Raw genomic sequence first — 26,514 nt, 5'->3', positions numbered from 1 at the left:
ACTGGAGGGAGCCTGTGACCTTGCCTCCTCGAACAAGCTTGAAGGGAAGGGGCGGGCAGAGGCTGCGTGTAGAGGTCTAAAGTAGGAGAGTTTGAATGGGCCGCCAAAGTTCCAAGCGTCCTGCTGGGAGGGAGAGAAGCAAACCAGTGCCTCGTTACCTCCCTCGAAGCCTGGTCCCCTCGGTAGACTGCGCCTGCGTACTCCCCCCCTTCTCCTACTCTCCCCCTCTCCCTCCTCCTCCCTCTCACGGCGCCGCCGCAGGCCCCAGATGCAGGAGGACTGAGGTCAGTCCTCCTGGGCGCGCAGGGCCGACTGGGAACTTCTACGCCCAAAAGATGGCGGTAGGCTTGAAAAGTTGGTCCAGAGTTAGCCTCCGCCGTCGCCCCTGAGGCACCCTGCGCTCGCGCGGAAGGAAGGACCGCGCGCGCCCGGTTGGGGCGGGGCGGGGTCCCGGGCTGGCGCGCGCCTGAGGGGCGGGGAGCACGGGCCAGGACGATCCCAATAGGATGGGGGCCGTCAGACCCGGAAGTCGGGGGTGGGGTGGAGGGGGCGCGGTCTATCCCATTGCGGACCGGGGCGGGGACTGTCCCCGCTGAGCCCCGGGGGGCCGGGCCAGGCCGGAGAAGGCGGGGCTGGGGGGTGGGCGGTGACGGGCCGCGAGCACGGCGGCGGCGGCGGCGGCGGGAGCGGAGGCTGTGGCTGGGGCCGCGAGGGCGGGAGGGGGCATGTAGCGGCCGCCGTGGCGGGGGCAGGGGTGCCGAGCCACGGCCGGGGTGCCCCTGGGGGGGCCGCGCCGTTGCCAAAGTCACACACATGAGACATGGAGGAGGAGGGCAAGAAAGGGAAGAAGGTAAGAACCTCGGGAGCGTCCTGAGTGGACCCCCAGGCTAGGAGCCTCGAGGGGCTGGGAGACCCCTAGGAAAGGAGCTGTAAGCCAGAGGAACCTCAGGGCAGGGGAAAAGGGCTGGGGCCAGAGTGGGGGGACTCTGGGGAGGGGTCCTGGGGGACTAAAGGCAGAGTTCCTGGGTGGGGGGGTTAAAGGCTCTGGGAGACTGAAGGGAGAGGTCGGGGGGTGGGGGGTAAAGGACGGATGGGTCTTGGGGGACTCTGGGGTCGTTAAAGGAAGAGTCCTGGGGGCTCTTGGTGGAGGGGTCCTGGGCGGCCAAGGGGAGAGGTCTGGAGGTTTCAAAGAGAGGAAGGGTCCTAGGGATCTAAGGGGAGGGATCCGGAGGATCTAAAGGAAGGAAGGGTCCTAGAGGAGCTGGGGTGGGGTAGAGGGAAAGGAGGACTAGGATAGGCTCTTTCGTTTTTAGTGGGGGGAGGGGGAAATTGGGCTTGATTGGGGTGGTGGGAGACCTGCCGGGAAGTGTGTGTCAGTGTGTACACGTTGGGTGGGGGGTTGAGGATGGGTAAAGTGTAGGACCCGTGGAGATTCAGAGTGGAGGAATGGGGAGAGAAGGGGAAGCTCGGTTGGACTGTGCACCGGGCAACTAGGACAGAGTCAAGCGCTGTCTGTGGGTGGTGTTAAAGGCTGTTTACTGAGGATGTTCGCTCTGTGAGTACCGAGGAGACGTGGGAATCCCAGTCGCCCAGGGATGAGGAGATGTAGGCTCTTTGAAAACCTGGAGACTGATGGCGAAAAGGATATGTGGGCAGGTCTGGTGGGTCGGACGGAGGGTTTTAGGATGGTCGCAAAAAGAAAGATGGGGTGGGAAAGGCAAGATTTGGCAGAACTTGCCCGAATGAAAGGGAAACTCACGCGGTAGGAGTCTGTAGGCCCCCAAGTTCTGTGACTTAGTTAAAAAGCATTTTCTCGAAACACAGTAAATTCCTTTCTTCTGGGCCCACTGTTCTCTTTTGAGATGCTTTGAAATTAACTCTAAATGGTAGTTGCTTCTTTTTCAGTGTGAGTTAGTGATGTGATGTGTGTTCATGAACAGGGAGGCAGAAGAAATGGTGGTCCTAGGGGTGGCCGATTGTGAGAGGAAAGGGAAAGAGTAGGGATTTGAGAAGTTCTTGTGAGTTATATGTGGTTCAGCCAAATGGGTATGAGGTTAGCATTGTTTTGGACATTATTCATTAGACCTTAGTTTGGAATTCAAGTCAGAGCAAATGTGTGCTCTCATAACTTGTTAGATGTAACATACTGGGCAACCAGTTTGATTTGACTTTGTAAAATACTTTGGCAATTGAATTGGAAATATTGCTGATGATCTTCACCAAGGTCCTAGTTTTTGCAGTTTTAAAAGATGGCTTTAATTACAGACTTGAAACAACAAATAGCTCACTTTGTTCCTAAAAATAAAGGAGCACCAACTACAGTAGTAGCTTTTGGCTGAAAATGGAAGGTAGGTGTTAATAAAAAGCATGTATATTTAAATAAATTGTGATCTGATTCAAATGTCTGCCTATAGTTTTCATATTTATCTATACAAAGAGATGAAACCACACAGGTTTAAAACAGAAATCGAGCTTTCTCACATCCTGGGTTGTAGAATTTAGTACACATCTTACTGAAGAGTTTTTCCTTTGAGTTTTTGCCTTTTGTAAAGAATGGTCCACATTAGATAGAGTCTCACTTGGACTCATGTGCAATAATGAGTCTTAGGTTTAACATCTAATGTTTTCTTCTGTCTTTTCTTTTGTAACTAAGAAAATGTGTATTGCAAATTAGTTGAATTTTTTCCAAAATTTATGATTTGGTAGATGTCAGCCCCAAAAGACACTTTTAAATTCTAGATTTTTTTCAACTATAGAGCTAATTGAGAAACCAAAGGAGAGATCACTCAGTGTATGCCTAATAATGGCATCTGAACATGACGTACATGAAATAAAAAAAGAACCAGGTCTGTTTTTTGTGGATTGTTGCAGTAACACACCTGTCACATACTGGGTGTTAAAATTAACTTAGAATGGCATGTGCTTTACCTGTAGTAGCAATCGTGTGGAAAGGTGGCAGCAAAGAGTGCTAGAAACACTGCTGAAGAAGGCAAATTTTTCTTAAATATATTTGATCTGCTGGTCTGCAAATAGGTCAAGGTTGGAAAGTGGGTGAATCTAACTAATAGCTAATGACAACAGTAGCTAACATTTAGATAGTGCTTTAAGACTTGCAAAACACTAATATTAGTTAGCTTTACAACTGGGGTGGAGGTGGTATTGTTTTGTGGCAGAATGGTGTCAAGTGACTTGCCCTGGGTAGCACATAAGTAGTTAGTGTCTGAGACAAGATTTGACCTTTGGTCTTCCTGTTAATCAGGTCTATCCTTTCATCCTTTATACCATCTACTTGCCTCAAATTCCCTATTCAAACTAAACTGCAATTGTCAGAGACTTTTGAGTGATTACCACCTTAGAAAACGGTTTCTTTAGAGGAAACAGACTAGAACATGTGATAGAGTTGTGGAAAGCCGGGCATAGTTTGTGATGTACTTCAGACTTGAGTAGAGCAGGCATCATATTTGAGAGGAAAGACAAGTAGGATCCTGTAAACTAGAGAATAGAATCCCAGAAAAGATAGGTTATTGAAGAATGAAAAGTCCAGGAGCCCCTAGGTGGCTCAGTAAATAGAAAGCCAGCCTTGGAGTTGAAAGTACCTGTGTTCAGATTTAGCCTCATTCTTCTCAGCTGTGATTCTGGGCAAGTCACTCCCATTTGCCTAGCCCATACCCATTCTTTTGCCTTAGAACCAATATCTAGTATCAATTCTAAAACTGAAGATAAAGGTTTTAAAAAAAAAAGAATGGAAAGTCTAGACACAAAGGGAAGTAATTCTCATGAGGAAGAAAAATTATCTGAAGAGACCAATATGGATGTACTTTAGATTTTCAGAAGATAATGTACAGAATGTGCAAGCAATGGCTGTTACCAGAATGCATAGAAAGGTCTGACATGGTTTTGTAAGAATTGTTTTTGGAGTGCTAAAACTCAGAAGGACCTGAGGCTAGTAAAGTACATAAAGACAACTAGAGTCTTTTGAGCTGTATTTAAGAAAAGGAGGACAAACAAGGAATTGGACCACTACTCAAGGTGCATTGGATGAAGATAACTCACTACAGAAAAGTGACATTAATTTGCTATAGAAAATGACCTTTAGAAGGGAAAGTCAGTTTGGGTTGGGTTCAGTTTCAGAAGGTGCAATTTAATAGGGGCAAACAAAAAGTCTTATACTTGGGTTCAAGAAATAAACTTAACAAAATTGTAGGGGAGGTTGATTCAACAACAGTTTGAAAAATACCTGAAGATTTTATTGCACTCAGGATCAACATGAGTCAGCATTGTGAGATGGCCGGTCCAAAAGCTAAGATAGTCTCTGGCCTCATGGAGAAAGAGACACATATCTTCCAGAAATGAGGAAGAAATAGTCCTGCTGGTCTCTGCCCTGGCTAGATCACATTTGCAATATTGTGTTCAGTTCTGGGTATCTCAATTTAGAAAGTGCATTGATAAGTTAAAAAGCTCCGGAGGAGAGAATGGTGAGGGCCTTAAGTCTATCCTGTGTGACAATTTATTAAGCACCTGCTCTATGCCAGGCATTGTGCTAAGTGCTATTATTAAATAAAAACACTGCAAGAGAAGCAGTATTCATAAAGAGTATATTCTAATGGGGGATAGCAAGATACAGTAGTATAAACAATACATAAAAAGAATAAATGCAAATAAATATAGTTTAATACCAGATAGTTTGAGAGAAAGGGCACTACCAATTACAGGGATTAGGAAAGGCTACATGTACGAGGTAGTGCCTGAGCTAAGTCTTAAAGGAAGAAAAAGATTCTGTAAATCAAAGGTGAGGAAGTATTGCAGGTCAGTTGTGGGGGACAGACAGTACAAAGGCATAGAAATGTGAGATTGAGTGCCCTGTGTGAGCAACAGAGATCAGGCCAGTTTGGCTGGATCACAGATTTCAAGAGGGGAAAGTCTTGAGACTGAAAAGATAAATTGGGATCAAGTTGTGAAAGTCTTTGAAAACTAAACAGAGGTGTTTATATTTGATTCTAGAGTTAGGAAGAAGCCATTGAAATTTATTGAGAAGGGAAGTGCCATGATCAGATCTGTTCTTAAAATCATTTAGGCAACTGTGTAGGATGGATTAAAGTGGAGAGAGAATTTAATCAGGGACACCCATTAGGATACGTGGAATAATCTAGGCGAGAGATGATGATGGCCTGAAGTTGGTGGTGGTGGGAGTGAAGAGAAGGGGTGGAATGTGAGAGAGATAAAGGTAAAAATGCCAAGACCTGGCAACTGATGGCACATATGGGGTCAAGGAGAGTGAAAAATCCAGGAAGATTATGAACCTTCAAGACTGGATAGACTTTGATAGAAATAGCGAATTTTAGTAAAGGGCTGGCTGGAGCAAGGGGAAGATAATGAGATCTGTTCTGGACATGTTGAAATTTGTATTGTCTCTGTCCAGTTTGAGATGTCCAACAAGCAACTGGTGATGCAAGATAAAAGCTTTAAATATCTGAGAGTCATTGGTGTGGAGGTGTTAATTTAATCCTTGGCAACTGCTGAGGTCAATGAGAGAGCAAAGAGAGAGGAGGACTGAAGTGGGTAGGGGGAGATAGGTTTTATAGCTGTCTTCAAGGATTTTTAAATATTGTCATGTAGAAGAGAGATAATAGCATTTTGTATTGTGCTTTCAAGCATTTTACATGTGATATTTGATTTAATGAGAAGTGAGAGATTAGACTTGGTTTTGGGGGGAGGGAGCAGAACTAGGAGCAATGAGCAGATATTTTTCTAAGAAAGAATTTAAGCTTTATGCAAGGAAATATGTAAGGTAGGAGTTCCTTTTACATGTCCAATATACCATTATTCAATAAGCATTTTATATATATATATATGTATATATATATATATATATAAAGGTAGTTTGTAACTTTTCTTAGGCTTATCAGAGCTATCAGCATCTCTAAAACACTTGTACTGTGGGGCCATTATTAAATTGCTAACCAGTATTAATGAAACAAAAAGAATCACTGCTCTTGTTATAAGCAAGACCTCTCAAAAAAAGACTGATTTGGAGCAGCTCACACTAATGCTTCTCAGAGCCAGAATGAGATGGGTAAACTCCTTCAAGACTATGTTGCTTGGAAAAATGGTGTGGATTTAGTGCATAATTAAATTTTTTTATTTTCCACATTCTCCCCTTAATTTTTTTTATTGCCATTTGCATATACCTGAATTAATGTGTTTTGAGTTCCAGTAAAACTAAGATCCTACTGTATTTCTTAACCATTAGAGCTATCCATAAATAGAAGGGGCTACCTTTAGAAATAGTAGGTTACTTACTCTTAACTGGAAATCTTCAAGCAAAATAATAATAATGTAGCACTTACTAAATGCCGAGTACCATGCTAAGTGCTTTATAATGATTATCTCATATGATGCAACAACCCTAGGAGGAAGGTGCCAACTCCAAGTAAATGCTCTATTCACTGTGCCACCTTGCTGCTCCGTGCAGTAAGATTATATAACCATTAAAGTCCATTTCAGCCCTGAAATTTTATGATTTGAAATAGAGAAATATGAGGGCATATTATAATAAGATTCTGGGGATTTAAGATTAAACAGTAAAATACTCAGTAATTTTGATATGAAGGCAATGATAAGACAGTTGAAATACTTACACCAATGACTATTTTTAAGTTGTAGTTTTAAGAAATTCAGTGATCTAACCTGAGTGGTACTAGAATTTATTTTTACATACTAGCAAGTTGCCCTAGCTTATTTTTATATAAGCCAGATAGTTTTGGGGTAGTGATGCATAACGGAACCATGAAACAGCACACATACTTATTAAACTCGATACAATATGCTACGGTCATATTAGCATTCTTTTTACTAGTTTCAACCCAAAATCAAGTACTGTTTTGGCTGTCTTGAATTTGAGCAAAGGGTGTTAGGCACATGATCACAGTCAAACAAAAACTTAATTAAGAAATTGTCTCCATCGGCATAGTCATAGGCAGACCTCCTTTTATAGGATAATGTGAAGACTTGGAGATGGGGGAAAAATATTTTAGTGTGTAACAGTAAGTAAGCCAGCATGTTTATTTCATGGTGTACCTGGAGGGTTTTTTAAATATACATATACATATGTGTGTGTATATATATATGCATATTCAAACTGGAAAGATGGGAAGGAGCCAGGTTGTGGAGAGTAAATGCTAATCAGAGGAGTTTTTATTTGATCCTAGGAGTAAACTGTAGTTTATTGGGTAGGGGTTAACAGGATCAGCCTTGCAATTTTGGAAAATCACTTTGGCAGTTGTGTAGAGAAATTTAAAGACCATTAAATTAGTAGAGTAACATTGGCAAATCACTTAATGTCTTTCGGCCTTAATTTCCTCATATTTAAATTGAGGGAATTTATCTAGGAGAGCTTTAAGATTCCTTTTGGCCCAGAAAACGGGTAATTCTATGAGGTGATGAGGGATCTAAAGCCATCTTTGTGATGAAGGTTATTTATTGCTGTTCTAAAACTTAGAATCAAGACCAAATGTGATAAAATGTTCTTCTTGGACTTACATCCTTATCCTTCTAAGCATTAAAATTTAGAAATTTGTGAATTGTAGGTACTATATTTTGAAAAAACTTTGTTGTTGCTTTTGCTGGTTTTGTTCTTCTCTTGGTCCCTTTCTTAAATAGCTGTTGCAGAGACTACAAGCACCAGGTAGTCTTCAAATAGCAGGGTTGGATTTGTCAGCTTTGCTTTGATGCTTTTTCCCAGCCAAGAAGACATTTAAGTAGGGGATAAAGGGGAAATTCTTTGATTGACTATATGGACCAGTGGCAAAATTCAATTTTGTTTTGTTTTTCTTAAACCAAACTGTCCTTTTACCTTTCTAGTTCATAGCTGTATTAAAAATTAAAGCGGGGGGGGGGGGCACAGCACGCAGCTGGGTAGCTCAGTGGATTGAGAGCCAGGCCTAGAGATGAGAGGTCCTAGGTTCAAATCTGCCCTCAAACACTTCCCAGCTGTGTGACCCTGGGCAAGTCACTTAACCCTTATTGCCTAGCCCTTACCACTCTTCCCTTACCACTCTTCTGCCTTGGAGCCAATACACAGTATTGACTCCAAGACAGAAGGTAAGGGCTTAAAAAAAAAAAGAATTAAAGCATTTGAAAACATATGACATCACTTATCCCATGTATATATGGGTATGTGATTTGGGGTTTAGGATTTTAAAAATTGTTATATAGCAAAAATGAATAATATAGAAATGGGTATCAAGTATTCGTACAACCCAGTGGAATTACTTGTTGGCTCTGGGAGGGGCAAGGGAAGAGGGGAGAGAAAGGAAATGAATCATGTAAACATGGAAAAATATTTTTAAATAAATAAAAAGAATTCAAGCATTTGGGGATTGGTAGATGGCATAGTGGATTGAGGGGACCTAGAGACGGGAGGTTCTGGGTTCAAATCCTACCTCAAACCCTTTGTAGCTATGTGACTATGAGCAAGTCACTTAACCCTCATTGCCTAGCAATTCTAAGACAAGGTAAGGGTTAAAAAAAAAAAGGATTAAGGCATTTATTTGACAGTGAGTATTAAATGAATAAAATTAATTTGGATTTGTAATATGGATTACAATAATAATTATATAATAATAATAATAAGAAGAAGTTGAGGTTGAAGATTTGGGGGGGAAGGGCAAGTGAACACTTTGTAACTGAGGAAAGCAAAAGAGATGTAGGAAGGATGAGAAAAGAGATAAGCCTCCCTATATCACCTAGCCATAAACAATACAGCAAAGTATCTCATCATTTGTTGTAGGTTACTTTACTGATGAATAAAATGCCCATTGTAATTTTTTGGAGGAATAATAATTGAATAACCTTATTCAGTTCACCTTTGATCTTCTATTAAATTGTTTTATATCCCATTCCAGTATTTTCTCATTGCTTAGTATGCTTCCTGTATATTGTCAAGTGTGTTTAGGGGCTGCATTGTCACTCTAACTCACTTTAAACAAAAACAAATATGAAGATAAATTAGCTGCCAGCTATTCATACTATCAAAACGACTGGGGCAACTAAGTGATGCAATGGATAGGTCACTGGGCCTAGAGTCAAGATCTGAGTTCATATGTGGCCTCAGATATTTACTAGCTGTAAGTCCCTGGGCAAGATACTTCAAACCCAGTTGGCCTCAGTTTCCTCATCTAAAAAATGAGTTGGAGAAGAAAATGGCAAATCACTCTTAATATCTTTGCCAAGAAAACCGCAAATGAGATCACAAAGTGTCAGGCATGATTGAAACAACTGAGTAACAACAATCAAGAGGACTGGAGTATATAATACTAGAGATTAGCATTCTAGTTCTGGTTCTGCCACAATGTAATTATAGAACCAAATGTGAATTATTTTTCACCCGGTAAATGGAGAATTAGATTAAACGATTATTAGGATTTATCCCAACTTTCATTGTGATCTGTTCTAGAAAAAGAACCTCTGAGACTCTAGAAATGCTATTTTCCTTTACAATTTAAAAATGTGTTTGAATTTTTGGTGCAGCATAAACTTTAAAAAATTTTTTACTGTCATGCAAAACATACTTCCATATTGGTCATCATTATAAAAGCAAACTCTTACATGACCAAAACCCCAAAATAAAACCATAAATACACTGATGTGAAAGATGACTCCGATAGCATAAACTCTTTAAAACTACAACTTCTGCTAAATAAAAGATAACCTTAAAAACCAGACAAAAAGGAATATGTGAAATAACTAGTATTTAATTTCTTGTTTACTTGTGGACATTGAACTCAAAAGTGCCCTGGGTGACCACAGAATTTTCTTTTTATTTTAGATAAGTTAGCTTGAACAAGCATAGGTAGCTTGCTTTGTACTTACAGAGTAATATTAATTTCAGTTAAATGGACACTTAAGTGCTTACCTTGCATAGTCCCAGGAGTTAAGATTGAAAAAGTTTAAAAATAGGAGTAGTCTTTGCTCTCAAGGACCTTCCATTCTACTGGAAAAGCTTATGAAAAAAAGTTTTGAAGTGATTCTTTGTTGTAAAAGAATCATTTATATAAGAATTTCACCTGCTTCAGAGCTGCTAATTAGCTGTTTATGTATTCCTAGCACCTACTGTAGTGTGTGATGCATAGTAGTAAATGCTTATTAACTGATTAACCAAGGAAAATACTTAACCCAAGGTAAGGTACCAAGAAAAAGTATTGACATAGTGTTGCCTTAGGACTTGGTTACTGTGATCTGTTTTAAAGATCTGTGAAAGAAAAATCATTGTGCCAAAGAAAGAAATTCCATGCTCATATATTTTTATAGATAAGAAACTGAAACCTAGAGGGATGAAATGACTGACTCAGTTCAATATGAGGGGAAAACTCAGCTGTCCTTGGAGATAGTAAGCACCTTGTCACTATAAGTATTCATACAGAGTCTGGGTAACCTATCATGGAGGCTGGAGTAAGGAATTAGATAGATAAGGCCTATTTCTATAGTACTTTAATGTTTGCTGTGTTTTCTTTCCAAAAAAATTGTAGTAGTTGTACAGGTCCTGATTTCAGAGGGGAAGACTGATGATCTGTAGGTGGAGTGAAGTGGTTTGTCCAGTCACAATGTCTCTTGACCCTATGATATAGGCTTTTCTCATCTTGTTTGATTCTTGTCAGTGTTCTTCTGTAATTCTCTTCCCTTAATCCTGTGAATTTTAGATTTATTCCACCCTGCTTAGTCTTTAGAATTTTAGCAACCAGGAATGTATACACCCCCACTTAAGGATTTAGGTCTATGACCCATGTGTGTTAGCAAGTGACAAATCAGAAACAAGTGACTGACCCCCTGGGCTGTCCAAAGCCAAGTTTAAGTCACCATTGGTACATGTGAGACACAGGAAGTGATGTAAAGAACTGCCTTTATATTTCACGTCACTTCCTGTGAGAGGGACTAGGTGGTGGAACTAGACTTGGAGGAACTAGAGCCTGAGACCTCAAACTACTTCCCTGAGATGATCACACGGTGAATGCTAAGATTGACACCCTTTCCTTGGCTTTCTGGAGGCAACAGCCTCTGGGAAAGCCCCTTGGCTGAGGCCTCTGAACTCCCGCTGGGTTCAGACTGGACCGGGGCAGCTATCCTCCCCTTTTCCCTCTCTCATTCTTAATTTCTTCTTTCTATTGTAAATAAACAACATAACATTCCATTCTGACTTGAGTATTTCATTGGGATTTAGAATTTAAACCCCTGGCGACCAACTAAAAAATATATATTCAGTCTCAACCCTAAATTTTACCATTAACACTCCTCACCTCTGAATCTGTTATCCCTCTTCAATTTAACTACACAGGCAGCCTTCTGCCACTCCTTAAGAATAAGTGAGCCTTAGAAAAAGGTTATAACTTACTCTTGCCCATTGTGCATTTCTTTGTTGCCTTTTTAGTCATTCACCATTTCAATTCTCCAGAGATGATGATGTTCTAACATTCACAGGAGGCAAGTATTACATGAAGAATATTTGTGTTTAAAACATGAGTCTTCCAGTTTTAGAAGTATGGTGAAATACCTTTCTGTACTCAGTAGAGCGGAAGGACTCCAGGTGTAAATTGTTCTATTTCCTATCAAATGTGATCTTTTCATAGGTTGGTATTGCTTAACTTTTTCTTTGTTATAAGAGTGTTCAATCCAGGGTGGGGGATAAGATATTAAGAAATGACAAAATTGTAAGAAACAAAAGGCATCAATAAAAATTCTCAAAAAGAATGAAACTTTGTAGTGGGGAGCACTTTGGAATTATTAAAAGCATTGCAAAATTCCCCAAATGTAGTCCAGTTTCTTTCTTCCTCCTATTCAATACTGGTTCATATTCATCATTTGCATTGCTTTTATTATATGCCCCATCTAAATGGATTGGACATATGTTGTAGAGTAGATATTTTCCATCTCTTCAGTTTTTCCTGTATAGATTGTTAGGCCAATCTGTTTGATGTCATAAGTCATGATGAGCATAATTGAGGATATGCTCATAAGTGTTTATGTTCTGGAATTGATGCAGTGAATCCCAGTTATTTGCTGATAACATCTGGAGGACTTCAGCAACTAGGGAATCCCTTTTCCATTTGGATCTTTCAACACAGTGGTGTTGGGTACCCTTATGCCTTGGTTGGTGTTAATGTCATCAAACAGTTATTTCTGAAGTTGCATTTATCAAGGAATCTTGTATGACCATAACATTTATGGGAGACTCTTTGTTGGAGGAGAATTTTGAAAAGTGCATCACTCTATCAAGTGAAATGCTATTTTGCAATCAATAACAAACCTTTCCATCCTTTATCACAATCCTATATTTTCTGCAGTGTTTAAAGTATACTTTTCCTTTTTCATCAAATATAACCATGAAATGTGTATGCAGTCTTAAAGATGAGAAAAGAGGTATATGGGTCTGTAGTTATTGATGTTTTTAGCTACCTTTTGGGTATTTTCCCATTATTTTGGTGTCTTCCCTACCCTAGATCAGACAGATCCCTTGATATAGTACTTTTAAATATTGTCATCTCTATGTACTTCTCTAGTGTGGATTTATAAAAATGGATTTTTGTTTAGCTTTTCTTTAAAAAGTCTAGTTTATGCAGTTCTATAAGAGAAGTATATTTTGACACAGCTCTCTTAATTTTTATAAACACGTAGTTTTAGCATAATGTACATTTTTTCAGGGTCTATTGTGTTTGGGATACAGAAAACCTTTAGGATAGCAGGAGGTATGTAATCTATTTCCTCATTTGGTAGAGCACGGAATATTCCATTATATTCTTACATTTACAAACTATTCACATATTCCTCAGTTGATGCTTACAGAAGATCCAAAATGTATCCACTTTTCTTCCCTGAAGTAGGATGTAAATTCTCAGAGGTGAGGGAATTGTTTTATGTTTGTATCCCCAGTGTATAGCAGGATGCCTGATCTGTGTGTGGAAGGCACCTACTAAATGCTTTATTGATTTATTTTCCTCATCTCTTTTTCCTTTTTTTTTAAAATGAAAATACCCTGTCCTTCAATATTCCACAACAGTCCCTTTCTGGATTTGATGTTAGTTACTTTGATATTTGTAATTCCTTACAATTTAATAGACCTCAAAGATACCACCATAGCCTTGGTATAAATACTTCCAGCCTGTACATATTAGTTTGATGCATATGAATAATTTCTTTTCCCATAAGCTACATAGTATAATAGAACAAGACTTAGCTTTAAACATAAGCTGGAATTTAGAATTGTATGATCTTAAGGGCAGCTAGGTCCTAGAGACTGAAAGTTCCTGGGTTCAAATGTGGCCTCAGATGTTTCCTAGCTGTGTGGCCCTAAGCAAGTCACTTAACCCTAATTGCCTAGCCCATTTTACTCTTTTGCCTAAGAACTAATACTGAGTATTGCTTCTAAGACAGAAGGGAAGGGTTAAAGAAAAAAAAATGCTTATCTTAATCCATACCCGTGAAGGTGTATGTGATCTACTTCTCTTCTAATTCTTTTATAGTATGATTTTTAATATTAAGGTCATATATCCATTTAGAATTTGTTGTAAGGTATTGGTTTAATTTCTGTCAGACTGCCTTCCAGCTTTCCTAAATTCCCAGTTTTTATTAAAGAGTTTATTCTTAGTTAATTTGTTTTTTACTTTATTGAAAACTAAGTTATTGAGTTTTATTGTTTCTGATTCTCCCTTGTCTAGTTTGTTCTGTTGATCTATCTCAGGAATTTTAAGAAGTAGTTATTTGTAATGAGATTTCCCTTCCTATTTTCGTTTCTTGCATTTTGTTATTATGTAGAAATACAGTTGATTTTTGAATGTTTGTTTTGTAGTTTGCAACTTTGTTGAAGCTATCTTCTCAGTATCTTTGTAGATTCCTTAGAATTTTCCAAGTATACCATATCATCAGCAAATAGGTATAGTTTCATTTCATCTTTACTTATCTTCATGCCTTTAATTTCTTTATCTTGTCTTATTGCTGTTGGATTTAGGACTGAAGATGCAATAAAAACCAATTTAAAATCATAAAAAATAAAAGGTTTTAAAAAAGAAATATTTAAAAGAAATATTTCATTTGTAAAGTATCAAATGAAATATTTCTTTTTTAAAACCTTTTATATAAATTAAAACCTTTTTATATAAAAAACCTTTTATATAAAAAACATTTATACATAGATGTTAGTTATTATTATTTTAAAACAACAGCAGAGAAAGGATTAAAAAAATAAAATCCCTTAAAATGTTGGCATCCATATAGGGCATTTTCCTCATTTGACAAGTTTAATTTTTCAGTCATGAACATATGTATAAAGTACACTCTTTGTTCCTTGGATTAGAGGAATGTGACTGTACTTTTAAAGTTACTAACTAAAAGTTACTAAAATTAAACAATTTAAGAGCAGCAGTAAACATCAAAAGGAGAGAGGCACATTTCATCATCTGTTTTCCAGGACCAAAACTAGTCATCAATAGGTTGGACTCCTTGTATTTATCTTCTTGTTTATAACACAGTATTCATTGTGCATATTTCTCTTCTAGTTCTGCTTACTTCACTCTATATCAATTTATGAATTCTCCCATGTGCATTCGTTATTTCCTGCAGCACAGGAACATTTCAAGTACCAGTTTGTTTTGCCATTCCCCAGCTGATGATTACCCACTTGTTTTCAGTCTTTTGCTATGCAAAAAAAATGCTTCTAGGAATATTTTGCTTCACATTGTTCTTTTTTTTACTAAATCTTTGACTTCCTTGGGGGTATTTGTTCAGTAGAGGGGTCATTGGGTCAAAGGACATTAACAGTTCAGTGGCTTTTATCCATGTTCACCCCAATATTGGTCATTTCCATCATTTATCATTTTTTGAGGTAGCTTGTTTTTAATCCTTTCACAAAAAACAAACAAAAAACCTTTCACAAAGTTTTATGAAATCCTAGCACACAAAGAAGTAAAAAGCTATCCCTACAACCAACTAACTTTTGGAAAGATAGTGGGCTACACCTGTCTCTGGACTTTTGGAACGTGATGTTCTTTGCCTAGAATTGTGTTCCTTTGTTCTGTCTCTATTGGTCATCTGTCAGGAATTTCTTGTTTTCTTGTTTTTTTTCCTCCCTTTTTATTAAGAAGCAATGATAATTTTAGGATCTTTGCTTTTGAATGAGTGAGGTTATACCTTTTGACTCTTATAGGCTCCTTGGGCTGAGTAAAAACAGTACAGAAGATGAAGAGTCAGTTGTGACACTTTCAGGAGCTTTATTGGGATATTGTGATAACATCACAAGCTGACCATGGATGTCAGGACAGGGCAAAATACCATTTCTTTCATGATAAACTTCAGCTGACCTATTGAGATTTATCAAGATTTGATAAAAAGCTTGGTTTCAGAATATTGAAGAAATCAAATCATAGAATCAATAGAAATTTGCCTTGCACTTGAAATTTTCTTAACTCCTGCTTCATGTTAACATACCTGACTCTTCAAAAAACATCTTTAGGTCAGATCACTTGGAGGAAATCTTGTCAATTTGATAAATAAATAAAATGATAAATAAATTTGATAAATCGGAACCTGCTGGAGGAAATCAGACAACTGAATTGAGTTCCAGGGCAATGTTGGCCAAGAACCTTTCTCACTGAGTGTTAGGAAATACTTTTATTTTTTCTTTTAATGTTTGATACAAATTTTACACCCCAATCACTTATCACATTCTAATATCTTCCCTGTCCCCATAATATCCTTCTGTATTTAAAAAAAAGTTAATGATTTGACATAACAATAGTGTCTGGCTATATGCCATATTTTATTCTTATAGTTAGGGGGTTATCTTTAGTTTCTTACGTAGTTTTTTAATTTGACTCCAGAATACCTTAAATCATTGTTTTGAATTGGTTGTTTACAGCTTACCAGTGAACTTTTTATGGTTGTTCTCCAAGCTGTTAAAAAGTAATAACTAACACCCTTCTTTACTTTTATCACAGCATAGAAGAGGCTTAACAGGAAGGTAAACTCAGCTAACTAAATCTGCAAATCTGACTATGAATATCCCTGATAAATAATATTTTCAGCCATTACAAGGTTTTAGAAAATTCAAAAGTAAATCTCGATCAAAAAAACAAAAAAGTTAAGGACCTCTTCCTTAGTTGATCAATTCTGTATCTTCATTTTTTTTTCTTTTAAACCCTTACTTCCTGTCTTGGAATCAATACTCTGTATTGGTTCCAAGGCAGAAGAGTGGTAAAGGCTAGGCAATGGGGGTCAAGTGACTTGCCCAGGGTCACACAGCTGGGAAGTATCTTAAGGCCAGATTTGAATCTATAACCTCCCATCTCTAGGTCTGGCTCTCAATCCACTTAACCACCCAGCTGCCCACTGTATCTTCAATTTTTGAAACTCCTCATATGCTGAAAGCATTTGCTTATGTATACATACATACATAGAATAATAATGTAATGATTCACTTATCTAGCAACATTAGAGAATGAGTTATTCAACATAAGTAAATTTGCCAGATAATTAATTGAAACTTACCCTTTGTATGACAAGAAACTCTTACTTTAAATATTTTTGTTAAAAATCTTTAAATATATATTATCTATTTCCCTACCTCTTTATAGAGAATATACAATAAAATTTAAATTTCTCCAAGTGATTTAGATTGATCATTAATGTGCTTAATAAATGGTTATCAATTGATTAATATAAATTATTGTATCATGTAGTAGTTCTGACATACCTTAGGAGTTGTTGAGATTTATTCAACAAACTTTTATTGACTACATACATACTATGTGCAAAGTACTGGGCTAGGTGTCCAGTGAGATATAAAATTTGTAAGCTATGTATAATTTATGTGGTCCTTGCCCATAAGGGACTTAAAGTAAGAAAGCAGATAGAAATATTTGATTTTTCACTAGATGCTACCATGAAGTTTAGCTTTTCTTAATTTTTTACAATTGTCTTTTCTTTTTGCTGTCATTATATTCTTTCTTGAAATCAGAAATACATAGAATTTCAGAACTGGAAGAGACTTGAGAAGATTTTACTAATCTAATCCCTTTCTTCTAATGATAAAGGAACTAAGCCCCAAAGATGTGTTATGATTTGTCCAAGGTCACACAATTAATCTGTAGCTTAGCTAAAAGAGATTCCTGGTCTCTTGACTCCCAATACTGGGGTCTTTCTGATTAATTTTTATGATTCTATCCCTTTTTGTTTGTGTCAACATGTACTCCTTTCTTGGTGTCCTAGAATCGTAGAGTTTTAGACCTAGAAGAGAAAATGCTACCCCGTTTATTAATCTTCTGCTTTATTTTACATACAGTTGTATAATGAAAGCTCATCATTATTTGCATAGCATTTTGTGGTTGTTTTTTTTTTTTACAATGCACTGTGAAGTATAAATCAGACTTTCTTTTAGTACCCCTACTTAGTACCTCACTAAGTAAGGGAGTTCACACTTGTTGAAATGAGTGATAACTCCAGAACTCGACAATAAGCAAGAGTGTTTGCAAGTCATTTGCTAAAATGGGTGATAACTCAATCAGTCAGAAACTTGTGAATTTTTTGATAAGAGTTAACACCTTCAGAAGGTGAGAAGTAGATCCCACAAACACTGCCTTCCTGGACAGTGCTAGGCAATTTGGAAGCTGTGATTGGCCCCTGTGAAGAGGGGAAGGGACAAGAAGTCATTATAAAGGCTCTGAACTTCTTCATCTGGAGAGAGTCTCTTCTGCAGGCAGTCTTCTGGAGATAGTCTTTGGGGAATAGTCTTCACCAGAGCTTCGCTGGACATTTCAGCTTGGATCTTGGGTTGGAACTTGGACCTTGGCTCTTGGACTATTTCTTGGGTGAGTGAGTAGCTGGCCTTTCCTTTTCTGGCTTCCTGGAGAGAGATTAGTTCTGGAGAGGCCTTCCCCTCTTGGAGGAGGCGGCATCGGTGGAACACCTGGTCCTTCGGTTGAGGGTGAACAAGCCCTGCCAGGTTGACCTGAGCACAGGAGCAATATTTAGTGTGATAGGGTAGGCATCTGCTCTACCCTCTTTTTGAATTTCTCTACTTTCACTCTTTCCACCCTTTTGTAAATAAAAGCTATTAAAAGTCATATTGACTTAAGCTATAATATTTTAAATTGGTGACCACCATAATATTTTAGAATTCTCACATATTTTAGTCAAATCATACATTTAATTCCTTACAGTACTTTACATGCATTCTCATTTGATCTCCACAAAAGCCCTATAAGATTAGCAGTAGTCAGAGAAATTAAGCCACACCTCAAAGTATAAAGCCCACATCCCCTAATGTCCAATTCTGTTTGCTTTTAGTGGTCATAACTGATGTTTAGGGCTTTAAAGCTTGCAAGGCACTTTATGCTGCATCTCATTTGATCCTCACAACTCTATGTTGTGAATGGTATAAGTATCCATTCCTACTGAGGAAACAATTTAATGATTTTTTCGTGTGGTTACACAGTGTCTGGGGTGAGATTCAAACCCTTGTCTCTCCTGACTGCAAAGCCAACATTCTTTCCACTTTTCCCTATTAGCTCAGCAGGCTGCCCTCCTCTCTAAAACTGTGTTTTAGACACAGTTGTCCAGGTCAAGGCCTAAGGAGAGCCCTTATTGCTTCTCTTATGGCAGTTCTTTTTTACTTTCCTATGTCCTTTTAAAAAAATATTTTCTAATTCACAGTGCTGCTTATATGATTAACATTACAAACCTAAATTATGTAGATGAGAGATTTCATTTTTACTACCAATCAAAAAATATATTAAGTGCTTCTTGGGTGGTAGGCACTGGAAAAAGGAAAAGGCAAAAATTAAACTGCCTACCCTTGAAGAGTTTACATTCTATTGAGGGTAATGTACAAAAAAAGCATATACAGAATATATATAAAATAAATACAAGGTAATTTTGAAAAGGAGGGCACCAGAGAACATCAATTCATGTATTTCTGGGTTTCCCTGAATCAACTCATTTTTCAACAAGTCATTTTTCTAATTTCTTATGGTACAATAATATTCCTTTCCATTCATACCATAATTTGTTCAGCCATTTATCAATTGATGGATACCCATTTTGTTTCCAGTTCTTTCTAACATCTGTTTGATGTTTAGTTTTTCCCAGCAAATTATAGATCATGCTAACACTCCAGGTTAGCCAAACTTATCATCTTATTGCCCCTCATCCATGACTGTGTGCCTTTGACTCTCCCCCATGTCTGGAATGTACTGGCTCCTTACCTTTACCTTTTAGAGGTGTTTCCAAACTCACTCAAGGCCTAGCTCAGCTGCTACTTTCTATATGAAGCCGTTTCTGATTCCTTTAGATGTTTGTAGCTTTCTCCCCATCCCCCAAATTATCATCTCTCTTTTGCACCTATTGGAAACCCATATACACACACCTGTTGTTTCCCTTTGGCTAGATTGTAAGCTTCTTTGTTGCAGAGGCTCTTTCTTATTTGTTCTTACATCCCTAGAGACAGCACATAATAGGCATTTAGTAATACATGCATGCAAATTGGTTGAAATTGATTGACAATCACTGGCAACTATATGGAAGATGAATTGGATAGGACCATGTTGGCAAACCTATGGCACATGTGCTGGAGCATGCCAAAGGGGAAACATAAGGACCGTTCTCTAATCACCACCCTTCTGTCTAGCAGCCCATAGGAGTGCTTCCTCCCTCCCCTGTCTGGAATAAGGAAACAGTTCACATACTGTGAAAGAGTTGCGGTTTGGGCACTCTAAAAGTTTCACCATCACTGGGATAGGAAAAGTTTTTCAAAACATTTTTAGTGTGTTTCTTGCTTTTAATCTTAGTATATTCGTTTTTAACGGCCTAGGATCATTATTTGTGAGAAGGCAAGAATCCATTATTTATTGTATCCAGCAAATAGAGAGATAGTGTGGGAAATGAAAAATTCTTTAATTCATGTGGAAAAATTTTCCTTTGCAAACAAGGAAAAAAATGTCTCTTTAATTATGTGTGCTAAGTCATCAGCAGGTTTTCCATTTCTGCTGCAAGTGGAATATTATCTTCATAGTGGAGAGATACAAAAGAGATATCAAGTGTACTCCTTCACCTTAAATAGTTTATACTCTGGTTGGAAAGAGAAGCCTAACCCATGAAAAAGTTAGGTTAAAAGTTAGTTTTTAGTTTAAAAAAAAGTGGTATGATGGAAAATATAATAGAAATTCAAATAAGATAGAGCTATACCCTGGGGAAGGTTTCATAGAGAAACTTAGACCTAAAATAATAAGAACTAAGAGTTTGCAGGAACCTTAAAGGTCCAATTTTCTACCTCATCCCAACCAAATATAGTTTGTCAGTGCCTCTCATGAAGTATGCCTTTGAAACTCAACAAAGTGGTGTTTTGATGATTAAAAAGCCCATTCTACTAATGTAGTCTGAATGCATTGCCTTTTTGACAATCACATTTTCCACTTATATCGAGCTTTTAGTTGACTCACAACCTTATCAAGTCTTTTTTTTTTCCATATGAATTGCTAAATAAAGTTTTCACCCTCCTTCATATGCCAGTGTAGGACTTTACATTTATTATATTAAATGTCATTAAACCTTAATTTCAGACTTTCCAGATTTATGTCTTGAGGTTTTCTTTTTTTTTTATAGTGAGCCACCTAGCCACTCAAATCTTGAGTTTGTTAATCAGAGTATTAATTATTTCTTCCAACTTAGCACCATCCATAAATTCAGTAAGCTTGTCTTCAATGTGTTTTAAGTCATACAAGTCACTAAAAAAATGTTGAACAGGATGGGACCAAATTTAGATCCTACAGCATTACCAGTTAAGAGTAGAATTTTCTCTTAATTAACACCCCTTGAGTATAATTGTTCAATCAGTAGTGAATCATCCTAATGGTACTCTAATTCATATTTCTGCAAGTATTTTTTTTAACCTGTCATAGAATCAATACTAAAGTATCTGTTTGAAGGCAGAAGGGTGGGTAAGGATTAGGCATTTGGGAATTATGACTTGCTCAAGGTCGTATAGCTAGGAAGTGCCTGAGGCTAGATTTGAATTCAGGATCTCCTGTCTCTAGGCCTGACTATCCACTGAGCCACCTAGCAGCCCCACTAAGGACTCCTCCATTTCTGAGGTTCTATGATTATGGCTCAAAACCTTGGTTCTGTCTGCTCTAGAGGAGAAAGCAGTGGGCAAGAAGTCAGAACAGAATTACTACCTATAGGACTTCCATCGCCTATCCCATACAGCCCTTCTGCCTTGGAACCAATTCTTAGTATTGATTCTAAAATGGAAGGTAAGGTGTTTTTGTTTTTTTAATGTATTTATTTATTTAATTTAGAATATTTTTCCATGGTTACATGATTAGTATTCTTTCCCTCCTGTAACAATTAAAATTAGTTTCTCTGCTAAAAATATTATATTTTATGAGGTTTATTAAAGATTATTAGAATTAAGAAATAAAGAAAATACAAAATAAGAAAGTACGTGCCTAGGCATAGGCTGAAAAGCCCATTCAATTTCACTTACTATATCTTGAGAGACAAGTGTGTGCTTAGAAGCAGAAGCAGGGAGAGAGGGCGAAGTAGGCGGAGAGTCAGTTTAAATACAAATTGTGTTCTTGCACTCAGGTGAGGACACAAGGTGATATTATAGAGAATTCTGGGAACTACCAAGGACTTCTGGGAATTGAAGTTTGGGATTCAAATCTCCATTTTACATCCTCCCCGTTTGATTCTATTGGGAAGTTTCCCCAAAAGGAGCATGAAAACATAATCAATTTAAAGATTACAATAATTTGAAGATAAGAGGAAAAAAGAACAAAGTCAATAATTGCTAGACGCATTGACCAAAAAAAAACCCCAAAAAACAGTTAAGGGGCAGTCCCCTTTGGCATGAAAATATAGATACAAATAAATGTTCAATCAACCACACCCAAAGTTCATTCTTGATCTTCTTGTGCAGCTTGTGGTCTGGAGGCATCTTCATGGTGTCTTCTCCAAACAGTTCAGTTTCTGGATTCGGAGAGGTAGCATGTTTCTTAACCTAAAATTCTTCTCAAAAGGAATTTAAACTTTGCAATTTAAAATAATAATATTTTCACATTCCTCGCTTGAAGGGGGTGATTGTAAAACACAGGATCATTTAAGGACGCATGGCTGAGTTATGAGGTATATGAATCAATTAGCAAGAGAATTTCAAAAAAACATCAGAAAAATCCAAATTAAAAAAAAAAATTCTGAATGAAAATACAGACTATCAAAGTCTTATGTATAAAAATTCCAAGTAAAGGAAAAGTAAATCTATGACAGGTCCTTTAATCAGGGCCCAATTAAAATGACCTAAGCAATGATGCATTTACCCAGTCAGTAGCCAGGACTACAGAAAGTTTGCCACACTATGAAAGACAGAAAAGGGATTAGATTATAGAAGCCAAGTAGGAGCCAAGTTTGGGATACTCGTCTGTAAGTATTTTCAGAGTGAGTCTTCACACTAGATTCAAGTCCTTAGTATTGGCTTAGAAGTACATCAGTTCTTCCTTCCTGGATTGATTTCTTTGGCCTGTGCAATGGCTCTTTTGTATATCTTGTCCTGGAATCAGACAGACTCATTAAGCAAAGTCCCCAAATTTTTTTTAAACAATTAGTGGCATCATTTTTATAGTCTCAAGCTTTTGGGGCATGCATTGACAAATGTATGTTAAACTTATATTACTGCTAAATCAAAAAGTTAAAGAGAATCTTAATGCTGGTGACATGTGCTCCAAATATAAAAGGGAGAGGAAAAAAACTGAAATAGTATATTGCATATGTAAGAAAAATATAATAAAAGTGTTTTAAAAATTCAAAAATGTACCTTATAATCATTGACAGACTGTGTCAGCTAAGAAAATAAGAAAATATAGAATACAATGCTTTCTCACCAAAAATGAGATCATTTCCTCTTCATATCTGGCCACGATCCACTGTGAGTACAAACAAATGAATTATCAAGGTAACAGTTTTTTTTTTTAATATAAAGAACAGTAGTACAAATATGTAGGTGTCAATATCCCCAAAATTCTCAATAGTCCAGTTAATTACAATAACAAACAAACCCACTATCATTTCACATAAGTTGCTATATGGCATTTTTAGAAGCCTATGAACTGATGGATATTTGTCACAATTTTTACAAACGTAGCAGATCTTTCAGCCTTGGTAAACATTTTTAAACAAAGTAAAACTTATTTTGGGTCTAGAACATCATCAAGAAATCTAGATATCATTCTGGTGGAAGTAAAGTAGTGAGCTGAAGAATTATAAATGAGAGATGCTCCCTTTTTTTGGGGGGGAGACTTCTAGGGGTACAATGCCCTGGGATTAACTTCCCAGCTTCCATTCACATTTTTATGAATGCGGGAGTTGGGATTATAATTGTATTTCACTTCAGCTACTAAAATGGGCCTTACCTCGTGTTATGGGCAGGCAAAATGACCAGAGATTGTTAAGAAAAATTCTAAAATCATGTCTAAAGAACCCTTAAAATCAATTTGAGATATTTAGCTCATTAAATTTTCCAAAGGTGGTTATAGCAATTTTCTGATGGAGTCCATCTATCCTCTTTGTGACAATTTACAAAGTCAAAAATAGAAAAGCTGTTTTTATATGGGCCTGCTCAATAATGTTTGTTCAGTGTAGTTATAGGGGAAAAGCAACAGAATTTAACAGTAGTTAAACCCCAGTACATTGAACTGATTCAATGTAACAGAATAGAATTGAATGCAGTAATATATGAACTTAAAATCATAACATGGAGTCAGAAATACCTTAAAAATATAACCTCCAGTCTCTTTAAAGTCCCTTGGTTTTTTATCCATTTAGATGCCTATTGTCAGAAGGCAGAAGATTGGTAAGGGCTTGGGGGTTAAGTGACCTACCTAGGGCCACACCGCCAGGAAGTGTCTGAGGCCAGATTTCAACCCAGGACCTCCCATCTCTAGGACTGGCTCTCAATTCACTGAGCCACTGAGCTGCCTTCCCATAGTGAGGGTGGGTTTTTGGAATCTCAAATTTGGCCAAAGAATTACAGAGAGTTGAAATTCTCTCCTGACTCCCAGGTGAGTTAAGTGAAAGAATCAATACAGTCAAAAGATATTACTTTAAAGTAGTCATGCTTATAAGTTCAAAAGTCTCTTCCTTCTCCTTTTTCTCCCCCTCTGCTATCCCCTACCCCTTGTCACATGGAGGCTAATTGTAGCCTAAGGAGAATCGCCCCTGTTTTTTACCAGCTGGTGGAAGTGAGTCCTGGGCCTGGGGCGATGAGCGATCTGCTCTGAGGCTAGAGTTTGCTGGGGCTGGGCGGGTTGTGACCAGTGATGGAGATCTGGGTCAAACAGGTCCGGATTGCAGGAGTGCAGAAGCAGGTAGGAGATCTTGAGACTTTTCTGAAAAGCTTTGGAGAAACGTGGGTTAAAAATCACTATCTAGGCTATCTTTTTTTTTTTATTATTGAGAGTTTTCTCGTCTCATTTGGCCGCCATAACTAACAATTAAAATTAGTTTCTCTGCTAAAAATATTATATTTTATGAGGTTTATTAAAGATTATTAGAATTAAGAAATAAAAAAAATACAAAATAAGAAAGTACGTGCCTAGAAGGGCTGAAAAGCCCATTCAATTTCACTTACTACATCTTGAGAGATACATGTGCTTGCAGAAGCAGGGAGAGAGGGCGAAGTAGGCAGCGAATCAGTTTAAATACAAATTGTGTTCTCCTACTCAGGTGAGTACTCAGGGTGATGTTATAGGGAATTCTGGGAACTACCAAGGACTTCTGGGAATTGAAGTCTGGGGTTCAAATCTCCATTTTTACACTCCCCTTCTTCTTTTCCCCCTTTTGTAGCCAACGAGTAATTCAATTGGGTTTTACATGTATCATTGATCAAGACCTATTTCCATATTATGATTTGCAATAGAGTGATCATTTAGAGTCTATATTCCTAATCATATCCTCATCGAACCATGTGATCAAGGAAATTTTTTTTTTCTTCTGTGTTTCTACTCCTACAGTTCTTTCTCTGGATGTGGATAGTGTTCTTTCTTATAAGTCCCTCAGAATTGTCCTGGATCATTGCAATGCTGCTAGTAGAGAAGTGCATTACATTCGATTGCATCACAGTGTTTCAGTCTCTGTGTACAATGTTCCCCTGGTTCTGCTTCTTTTGCTCTGTATAAATTCTTGGTTCCAGTTCACATGGAATTCCTCCAGTTCATTATTCCTTTTAGTACAGCAATATTCCATCACTCTCAGATACCACAATTTGTTCAGACATTCCCCAATCAAAGGGAATCCTCTCATTTTCCAATTTTTTGCTACCACAAAGCGTGTGATTATAAATTTTTTTGTACAAGTATTTTTCCTTATCTCTTTGGGGTACAGACCTGACAGTAGTATGGCTGAGTAAAAGGGCAGACAGTCTTTTAAAGTCCTTTGGGCATAGTTCCAAATTGCCATCTAAAATGGTTGGATTAATTTACAACTCCACCAGCATTAATGTTCCAATTGTGTCACATCCTCTCCAACATTTATTACTTTCCTTTCCTTTGCTGTCTTGTTGGCCAATCTGCTAGGTGTGAGGTGGTACCTCAGAGTTGTTTTGATTTGCATTTATCTAATTATAAGAGATTTACAACACTTTTTCATGTGCTTGTTGATAATTTTGATTTCTTTATCTGAAAATTGCCTATTCATGTAATGGATGTAACAACTGCTTGGTCACATGAGTTGATGGAGATATGACTGGGAATGTAGACTCTAAACAATCACCCTAGTGCAATTATCAATAACATGGAAATAGGTCTTGATTAATGACACAAATAAAACCCATAGTAATTGCTCATTGGCTAAGGGAGGGGGTTGGGAGGAGGGGAAGGAAATAACATGAATCATGTAACCATGGGAAAATATTCTAAATTAAATGAAATTTTTCAATTAAAAAAAAGAAATATATGTAAAGGCAAATGGAAGTTAAGTGACTTGCTCAAGGTCACACAGTGAGGTATCTTAGGTCTTATCTGAATGCAGGATTTCCTGTTCTCTAAGCCTGACTCTTTATTCACTAGCTACCTAGCTGCTCCCATCCGTATACTTTTAAAATTTGAGCTCATTGGCTGTTCTCTTTATGGCCACACTAGTTTTGTTAGATACTTTCTTCTCCTTGTTCCAACGAGTTTTCTTCCTTGTTGGAATTTGTTCAGGATCTTATTATTAGAATTGCACTTATAGAATCTCAAGTTATGGGATCATATTTAACTTTTTGCTGAATTTCTTAAAATAACTTCTAGATAGTACATATCCAACTATGTCCAAGGTTCCTATTTCAAGGTATTGAAAATTAAATTTACTAACTAGTTTTTTCTTGGTTACAACTAATTCTAGAATTGCTGTCCATTCTGTTTCTCTGCGTTCTAAGGGATGAAATTGTTATTGAGGCAAATTTAAAAATGTATCAGATACTCTGCTAAAATTTAGCAGAATGAT

The 26,514-nt window shown here is 37.6% G+C and overlaps 1 protein-coding gene across 1 annotated transcript in view; it reads left to right on the top strand.

Annotated features, from left to right (window-relative positions):
• The first annotated feature begins 664 nt into the window (after positions 1–664).
• The window catches only part of CCM2 (CCM2 scaffold protein), a 134,536-nt gene continuing 108,686 nt past the window's right edge, over positions 665–26,514 (top strand). Inside the window, exon 1 of the mRNA XM_056804885.1 lies at positions 665–850. Within this exon, the coding sequence (XP_056660863.1) occupies positions 821–850 (30 nt within the window). The 5' untranslated portion in view covers positions 665–820. The remainder of the gene's footprint in view (positions 851–26,514) is intronic.

This window comes from Monodelphis domestica, chromosome 7 (assembly GCF_027887165.1).
Source record: "Monodelphis domestica isolate mMonDom1 chromosome 7, mMonDom1.pri, whole genome shotgun sequence".
Classification (NCBI taxonomy): Eukaryota; Metazoa; Chordata; class Mammalia; order Didelphimorphia; family Didelphidae; genus Monodelphis; species Monodelphis domestica.
The sequence above is the reverse complement of the archived record's forward strand: the minus strand, read 5'-3'. Positions and strand labels throughout refer to the sequence as shown.